Source organism: Prionailurus viverrinus, chromosome D2 (assembly GCF_022837055.1).
Source record: "Prionailurus viverrinus isolate Anna chromosome D2, UM_Priviv_1.0, whole genome shotgun sequence".
NCBI lineage: Eukaryota > Metazoa > Chordata > Mammalia > Carnivora > Felidae > Prionailurus > Prionailurus viverrinus.
The window spans coordinates 35,005,327-35,014,548 of NC_062571.1; the positions used below are offsets into that span (position 1 = coordinate 35,005,327).

The window sequence follows — 9,222 nt, forward strand, 5'->3', positions numbered from 1 at the left end:
TTCAGGTTTGCCAGGCAGCAAAATGTTGTAGGCCTAGGCAGAAAGAGGGACCAAGCCTGGGGCTTGGCTTTAGGATGCTAATGAGTTACAGGGACACAGCCCTCTTTCTTCCCATTAAGGGGACAGTCCCTCTGGATAGAAGGAAGTCACCCCAAGCCATTCCTTCATGAAGGTGTTGGTTCCCAACACCAGGGGAAAGGGAAAGGGTTGACTGAACCTCAGAGTCCCCGCTGTGCTCCTTCAGCTATGCCTGAGAGATATGTGAATGTGCATGGCTATACAACTATGTGTGCTTGCCTCCGGGCAGGTAAAGCGGGCGGAGTCCTTTACACATGGCCTGTCTTTCTGGAGGCCAACCTTGTTTGATAAGCAATTATTTTATCTCATTAGAAACAAGGCTTTACAGTGAAGTCTAGAACACTAAATACATGTGCATTTTTTTAAAAGTATTTATTTTGAGAGAAAGAGAGTATGAGAGCAAGTGGGTGAGGGGCAGAGAGACAGGGAGAAAGAGAATCCCAAGCAGACTCCACAATGTCAGGGTACAGCCTGATACGGGGCTCACCAACCGTCGCCTCATGACCTGAGCCAACTGAGCATATGCATTTTGTAAAGTTTATTTATTTATTTTGAGAGACATAGGGGTGGGGGGAGGAGGAGGGGGAAGAGAGAATTTCAAGCAGGCTCCAAGCCCAGTGCAGAGCCCTATGAGGGGCTGGGACCCACCAACTGTGAGATCATGACCTGAGCCGAAGTGGGATGCTTAACCGACTGAGCCACCCAGGCACCCCAATACATATGTTTGTTTGTTTGTTTTAAATCTGTGATTATGGGGCACCTGGGTGGCTCAGTCGGTTAAGTGTCCCACTCTTAGTTTCTTCGGCTCAGGTCATGATCTCACAGTTTTGTGATTCAAGCCCTATGTTGGGCTCTGTGCTGGAAGCAAGGAGCTTGCTTGGAATTCTCTGTCTCCTCTCTTTGGCCCTCCCCCCCATTCATGCTGTCTCTCTCAAAATAAATTTTAAAAACAAAAAAAAACCCACTGTAATTATATTTTTGGAATGGGTGATATAAAGGTATGTTTTCAAAAGTTGAAACAGTGCAAAAAGGCATAGAGTGAAAAACAAATCTCATTCTTGTCCTCCAGTTCCCCAGTTTCTCTCCTCAGATATGAAAACAGAACTTCCTGCCCCTCCACAGCTTAGTGTCTACCTTAATAAGGCTTTACATTCTATTGTCTTTATTAACTGACTATACTCTGGCCCAGGCAAATCAAGGGATTGTTTGTTACAGGAAATTTTTGAAAGATCCATCAATACTTTAATAGAAAGCATCAACAGTTTGTGCCCTTAGACTTTGTTCTCACAATCCTATAATAATATATCGTGCGTGATCCTTATGTAATCCTTACCAAGCCCTCACTTTGAAAGGCTACCCTTAAGTTAAACCAAACTCTAAATTCTCAATAAAATCCGATCTTGCCTACCCGCTGCTCCTGCCCTTAGGACGGTAAGCAATAAACTCAACTTTGTCTTATCCACTGGTTGTGTTGATGAATTTCGGGGAGCTGCTATTCAACAGCTCCTGTTAGCAGGAGTAAGCAAGCATGTGTCACGTGCATGTTCACGTTGAGAAACAGACTTAGCTCTCTGAGCTGCGGACTATGACCCCACACCCAGTGGTCCGAATCATTCTCCCAGGCGTTTGGGGCCCAAAGGTGTAAAGGCTGGAGAAGAGCTGTTTAGGGGATCTGGGGAGAGACATCAGAGCTGGACGGAGAGTCTCCCAAGAGCAATTCGGAGGCCCCATGCACTGGGATGGGGCCCAGGACAGGTGAATGGGAGGAGAGGGCGAGGAATTTAGATGCCTCTGTGTCTCTGTTTTCAGACCTCGTACGTCCCCTCCCCTGGGGACCGCGCAGCCCCTCACTCTCAGACAAGGTTGAGGAAACACACTTCCCCTGGGAAGCGGAGAGAAGGGAGGGGTTGGGGAGATCCCAGGCTGGGGCGGGGCCAGGGCTGGGGCGGGTCCTGATATAGAGCCCGGCGGCGGGCTAGCAGCACAGCGCAACTGCTGGAGCCCCAGAGCCCCTCGGATTTCAGTGTCAACCTGTCTCTGCCGTCCCGGCCCGAGTCCCTCCTGCCGTAGCCGCCGGTGAGTGCAGGCCACCCTAATTGCGCAGGGCTGCTCCTGCGGGTTTCCCTTCCCCCTACCCCGGCCGCCCCAGCGGCCCGGCTCCGCAGCGGCAGAGTCCGAGTCACCGCTCCCGGTGCCTGTGCATCCCCTTCGGGTGCCGGAACCCCTGAGCCTCCAGCGAGGAGAGGCGGCGGGGCCTGGGAAGCCTGGTCACCGCAGGCGCGCCTCTGGGGAGACCTTGGGATTTCTGTTCTGAACTACGGTGACCCACCCGGCACGCCTTCTCTCTCCTCTGCTCCTTCCTCAAGTTGACTTCTCCCTCCTTTGTAGAGTGCTGTCTAGAGCCCCAGCCTGGCCACCATGAGAATCCTGATGACCTGCCTGCTCCTCTGTGTCCTGGTGGTGAGCGACTCCGAAGTAAGTGGCTTCCCCGCTTTGACTTATGGCGGCGGGAGGGGGCTTGGCAGGACTCCTGAACAGCGTTAGGGGAAGGAAGGAGAGCGGTGCATAGGGAGCTGGGGTCCTCTGGATTCCATCTACAGGGGGCTAGCCTCTCAGGAAAATAGGACAGGTGTGGCTGTGGGGACCCTGAAAACCAAGGGAGTTCACACCTTCAGCCAAGGGAAGAAGAAACTGCAGAGACTGGCCTAGCTCTCTTGCACCCTAGCTTGCTTGAGTTAATCCATTTCTCCCTGCTTGAAACCTATGATCTTCCATTTGAGGGCTAGTTAGATATGAACAAGGTGAAGAGAGAGGGAGCTGGAGGAAAAGGTGAGATTTGGCAGGAGGCCAGTTTATCCTTCCCCTTGGGTCCCAGGAGCATGGCACCTTTGATGAACTTTCCCCTCCCTCTCATCATTTCCAGGGCAGCCATGAACTTCATCCAGTGTCTGATGCATGTGAGTATCCACCCCTTGCATAATATCTGGCAGTACAGACATCTTGGAAAAGCCTCAGGGGGCAGCCCCTCCCTGACCCTGTTGCAGGGCTGGCTCCCCCTTTGCCTCCTCCCACACTCCTTGCTTACCCCTCCACCTCTGTGCTCTCCAGCAAACTGCGGCTGCCTGAATGGAGGAACATGTGTGTCCTACAAGTACTTCTCCAACATTCAGCGATGCAGCTGTCCAAAGAAATTCCAAGGAGAACACTGTGAGATAGGTATGGATATCTTGACTCTAACTGGGGAGTAGGGGACACCAGAGATTTGGGGACAGGGGGAGATGGGTAGGATGTAAGAGCAGGCAGGAGTTAAGGGCTGGAGGTAGAGTGGAGGACATCTTGATCCCCATGTGATGTACACAGACACACTGTCTCATGAATCTGTGGCTGCACAAATGTGGGGTGGGGACAGAAGGAGATCCTTTCTAGTGTTTTCTGCCAGGTCTGAAATCATGCAAGGCCTGACAGGATCTCTAAAACGCCTGTCTGAATTTCCTCCTCTTTCTAATATCTCTCATCCTCACATTCTTCCTTAGATACATCGAAAACCTGCTATCAGGGGAATGGTCACTCTTACCGAGGGAAGGCCAACACCGACATCGTGGGCCGGCCCTGCCTGGCCTGGAACTCTGCTGCCGTTCTTCTGAAAGAGTACCATGCCCTCCGATCTGATGCCCTTCAGCTGGGCCTGGGGAAACACAATTATTGCAGGTGAGGTGGGGCAACAAAGACCCTCCCGTAGCCACACAGGAACCTTTGGTACCATCCTGTGTTTCAAGAGTACTGATCGTAGCATGAGAAAAGCAAGGCCTCTGGCTGAGTTTTCCCTGGAGGGGAAGGAAACGTATTCTGGGTTGGAATGACAACCCCCCCCCCCCCCCCCCGCCTTCCCCTCTGTGTTACCAGGAACCCGGACAACCAGAGAAAGCCATGGTGCTATGTGCAGGTTGGCTTAAACCAGTTTGTCCAACAGTGCATGGTGCACGACTGCTCTTTTGGTGAGTGTCACTGAACTATTTATGACAGTAGGGTAGAAGGGGACAGCCTCATACACCGCCTTATTCCATCAGGAGAGTTGAGGAGGGAGGTCTGCCCGGCTTTGAAAAACTGGGAGGTCAAAGGACAAGAGAGGGACACTATCCTACTTGCCTCCCCAAGACATCCCTCTCTTTCTCCTCCAGGAAAACGTCCCCTGTCTCCTCCAGGAAAAAGTCCCCTGTCTCCTCCAAAAACAGCAGAGTTTCAGTGTGGCCAGAAGGCTCTGAGGCCTCGCTTTAAGATTATTGGGGGAGAATTCACCACCATCGAGAACCAGCCTTGGTTTGCAGCCATCTATAGGAGGCACCGTGGAGGCTCTGTCACCTACTTGTGCGGAGGCAGCCTCATCAGTCCTTGCTGGGTGGTCAGCGCCACACATTGCTTCATGTACGTTCCTCTGTCTCTTCTCCCTGACCCTCCTACCTTACCCCAGACACATCCCATTCTCCTTCCCAGCAAAGGATTCCGCTTAAATTCTACCCCCTTAGCCCCTCTCCATGTGGCCCATGGCCCATGGCTCAAGTCATGCTCTGAGCTTGCTGTGGAGGGGAAGTGACAAGATCTCATGAGATCAGACTATCTAACAGGTCTCCCCTCCCACAGTAATAACCCGAAGAAGGAGGACTACATTGTCTACCTGGGTCGGTCAAAGCTTAACTCCGATACACTTGGGCAGATGAAGTTTGAAGTGGAAAATCTCATCTTGCATGAGGACTATAGTGCTGACACTCTTGCTCACCACAATGATATCGGTGAGTAGAAAACCCTTATCTGCCATAATGATGATGGTTGGAGGAAGAGGGGTCCAAAAAGAGAACCAAGTGGGAGGTTGAGGTTGTAGGGGAACTGAAAAGCCTACTTTATATAACAAAAGGACATATGTGAAGGGCCTGCTGCTCCTCTGCAGAGTCTTTAAATTTTCAAACATTTAGCCTCCTATGGATGGCAGTGACCCTGTGGGCATATGGCTTGGGCTGGGAGGCCCCTTCTTTTGTTGGATACAACCTCTGCCTGTCCCAGGATCTGCAACTTAGAGCATTGGGCTGAATTCAGCTCATCTACATCAGCCAGGGCTGTTCACAGAAAACAACCATGGCTGTATACAGCGGCTCTGGCTGGCCAAGCTCTTGTTGGCAGCTGTAACAAAAAGCCCTTGAGACATGGGACAGGGGAGACTTGTTTCAGGTAATAAGCTACAAGCAGACTTTCCAGGATGATCTCTGACCCTAACCGATTTAGGGATAGACAGCCAGTCCTTCAGCATTTGGAGGCGAAACATGGTGACCAACTGACCAGGTGGAGATCTTTCCCCCTGACCTCTCCTGCTTCCCTCCTCCGCCAGCCTTGCTGAAGATCAGATCCAACACAGGCCAGTGTGCACAGCCATCCAGGTCCATACAAACCATCTGTTTGCCCCCATCGTATGGTGATGCTCATTTTGGCACAAGCTGTGAGATCACTGGCTTTGGAAAAGAGAATACCAGTAAGTGACATTTGGGGCTGGCTGAGAGGGTTCTGAGGGAGTGTTGTAACCTGGAAGTGAACTCAACTTGATCAAGAGAGGGCCGTAGAGATAGAGATGAGAGCGTTGTGGAGGTAGCAGATGGGTCCAGGGATGGAGTAGGGAGCACTGTTTAGGGAGTAATGGGCCATAAAGGTAAATAGATGGGGGGTGAGGGGCTATACATGGAGTAAAGGCTCAGATTTGGGTGGAAATGAATAAAGGTTTTCCCTGGTGAGGACACTTTTTGGTCCTCACTCCAGCAGAGAGTCCCAGTGGAAAGACTAGACATATACAGCTCAATGTAAACTTCTCCTTGTTTCCTCCCTCCAGCTGACTATCTCTATCCAGAGCAGCTGAAAATGACTTCTGTGAAGCTGATTTCCTACCAGGAGTGTCAGCAGCCCCACTACTACGGCTCTGAAATCACCACCAAAATGCTGTGTGCTGCTGACCCACAATGGGAAACAGATTCCTGCCAGGTGAGAGTTCTAGCTTCTCTCCTTGTCACCCCCAAACCTCCCCAGGGCTCCTGGGCCTGTACCTGCCAGCTCTGGGGAGCCTCTGTCCAACCAAAGAAGCCAGTATTAGGAGCTTAGGTCTTAGACAGTTTAAACTAACCCTTATATGTTTCCCAAACATTTGCTGTGAGCCTGGCTCTGTGCTAGACACTTTGCACTGGGGAGGGAAAGAAATAAGACCACAAGAAAGAGGAAAACAATAGAAAACAATACAACTCAGTGCTCAGGGTGTGGTATGAATTGTAAATGATTAGATGTTTGGGAGCAGAAGGTGAGTGCCAACTGGAGGGAAGGCTTTAAAGAGAATGTGACTCTGCAGGGATTTGAGGAGGTCTAGGGAAGAAAGGAAAATGTTCCAGTTGAAAGATACAAAAATGGGTGAACATGGCATAGTCCAGGATGGGGAGGAAAAGGATCTGAGAATGTAGATGGAATTGTGGCAGATAGCAGGGCTTTGAAAAACAAGCAGAGCATTTTAAACTTTATGTGGTAGAAAGTGGGGAGTCACTAAGGATTTTGACTCTAAGAAACTCTCCCTTCTCTCTCTCTTGCGTATGATTGGGTGATTGGATCAGATGGCCCCCTCTTCACTTCTCTCTGGGCTCACCTTTTGTGTCTTTGGCTTAACAGGGAGACTCTGGGGGCCCTCTGGTCTGCTCTATCCACGGCCGCCTGACTCTGACTGGGATTGTGAGCTGGGGCAGTGGATGTGCCATGAAGGACAAGCCGGGCGTCTACACAAGAGTCTCAGGCTTCCTGCCTTGGATCCAAAGGCACACTGGGGAGCAGAATGGCCTAGACCTCTGAGGCTCCCCAGGGAGCCAAGGGAAGAGAAGGGTACCACCCACTCCCATGCTGTCGTTTTTGCAGTAGAACCATCTGCATCAGCTATATATAAGGAAGAAACTGAGGAAGATAGGCTCTGCGGAGATGGTTTTGCATGTGCCGCCCGCCAGGGTGAGCAACAATAGCTTTATCCGTAGATACAGGCCTGGGTGCTGAGTGCCCAGATCCTCTGTGGCCAGGATGGAGGGCTCGTTCTGACCCAGGATGGTATTGACCAGTAGTTTGTCTTTTTCGGAACTAAAGCCTCCTGGAGTTAAAAATGCCATTTCCTGTGCACAGCTAGAAGGAGAGCCAGCTCCCCCAACAGTGGGCATTCATGAGGCCCACTGTTGGGAAAAGGAACAATTTCTCAATTAGGAAGTAGAACAGAACTGAGGTCTTTTGAGTGAGCTCGGCCACTGTGGAACAGTGGTTTGGGGAGTGGAGACACTAATGACTTAGGGAAGGGCTCTGACATTCCATGAATGTATCAGGAAATATTATATATGTGTATGTATGTTTGCACACCCGTGCACAGGCTGTGTCAGTGTGAATGAGTAACAGCTGGTATTCCTGTGTCTGACTGCAAGTCTAGATATTTCCCTAAACTGAATGGACTATGATGCCACATAGAATGGTCTGTCTGGAGAGGTCATGGACTCCAATGTCCTTTTGAGTCTCTCATGTGATGCCTATGAATGTATCATTCTGGGGCATGGCCCGTGACCAGCACTAAATTTTCAGTTTCACTTTTACATAGATGTTCTTTCTTGGCCAGTTATTCCTTCTGACCTTTCAGCTGAGTCTATCCAATCCTCACTGGGTGAAGTGAGGACCACTCCTATACACTGAATATTTAATAATTATATTCTGCTATTTTTATTTATATCTATTTTTGTAATTTTGAATAAATATGATCAAAAAATGTGATTTTTATGAAGACTTTGGTTCTTTCTTGGTACTTGTTTGGGAGGAAGTTGGGGAGCATAAAAAGTGGAAAATGATGATGGCATATACCTCAGAGTTCCTTGGGGGCTGAATCTCCGGACTTAATGGCACTTTGAGAAGTAGAGGCTAGAAGAATTGTAGAATAGGTCCTGCATAGCATGTAAGGTACAGCCTAGTGTGCAGATTGGATGTCTGCCCTCAATTCCCTCCTTAGCCTGATGCCTTTGTACGACGCACATCTTGTACGGCTGTACACAGTGATCCTCTAGGATAAGTCCCACCATATTCTCTTTGCTCTGCCCATAACAATCCTGGGGTTGACCTCAACCTAGGAGAACACTGGCATGAGTGAAAACTGCTGATTCAAAACCCAGTCTGGCTTGGGTCTGTGTCATTCAGGGAATAGAAAACAATTTCCCATCATCTGTGTGAGGGGCTGGTGCTGAGTTTTCTCAGTGTGTTAATGAAGCTCATGACCAGTCACTGCTATCCCTAGTATCAGAGGACCCAGAATCTAAACCTAGGTGGTATCCTAATAGAGGTGACCACATATTTTGAACCAAACATCAGTTTCTAAAGAAGTGGGGAGATATAGTTGGATGCTAAAGTGTTGGGATTTCCAACCTATGTTAATGGTTTTTAGCAGTGTTTCTTAACCAAGTCACATGAAAACCTTTAAAAAAATACATACATGACCATGCCCCCCCCCCCCCCCCCCCCCAAGACATTGTGATTCAGGTCAGGACTGGTGCCAGGGCTTGTGATGTTAGAAAAGTTTCCCAGGTGTTTCTTATAAGAACTCCTGGTTGAAATCCTTTGGGGACAACTGGCCAGATTATGTGAAGGGCTCAGTAAATTCAAGATTTGTCAGCATGCATTCTCTGCATGAGCAATCAGTTTTCTGAGTGGGGTTTGGGGGTGCAAGGTCTCCTGGGCTTCCTGTTCAGAGGTTCCCTAGATCATGGGCCTCTGGAGGTCAGGGACCCAGAGTATTTCATTTTTAGTCCCTCTAATCTGGCATGTTGTTTTATTACTATGATACAGTGGTTCAGAGCATGGGTTACAGAGTCAAGTGGTCTGGACTAGAACCCTGGCTCTGACACTAGCTGTGTGACAAGGGAAAGACTCTTAACCTCTCTGTGCCCCAGTTTCCCCATCTGAAAAAAAGAGACCGTAATATCTACCTCCCAAGAATGTTATAAGGATTCGTGAGTTCACAAATTTCTTAGTATAATCCTGGCACCTAATAAAGGCACAAAAATGATGGCTTATACTATAAAACTATAGATTGAGTGGGAGTCCCTTCTCTTCCAC

General features: G+C 49.5%; 1 protein-coding gene across 1 annotated transcript; it reads left to right on the forward strand.

The window, feature by feature from the left end:
• Window positions 1-2,003: 2,003 nt before the first annotated feature.
• On the forward strand, window positions 2,004-7,890 carry PLAU (plasminogen activator, urokinase). Its single transcript, XM_047824382.1, has 11 exons — window positions 2,004-2,154; window positions 2,467-2,553; window positions 3,002-3,035; window positions 3,187-3,294; window positions 3,612-3,786; window positions 3,982-4,073; window positions 4,257-4,500; window positions 4,717-4,865; window positions 5,456-5,596; window positions 5,948-6,096; window positions 6,766-7,890. Exons 2-11 carry the CDS (start codon window positions 2,497-2,499, stop codon window positions 6,940-6,942), a joined length of 1,326 nt encoding a protein of 441 aa, XP_047680338.1. The 5' UTR covers window positions 2,004-2,154; window positions 2,467-2,496; the 3' UTR covers window positions 6,943-7,890.
• The last annotated feature ends 1,332 nt before the right edge of the window (window positions 7,891-9,222 follow it).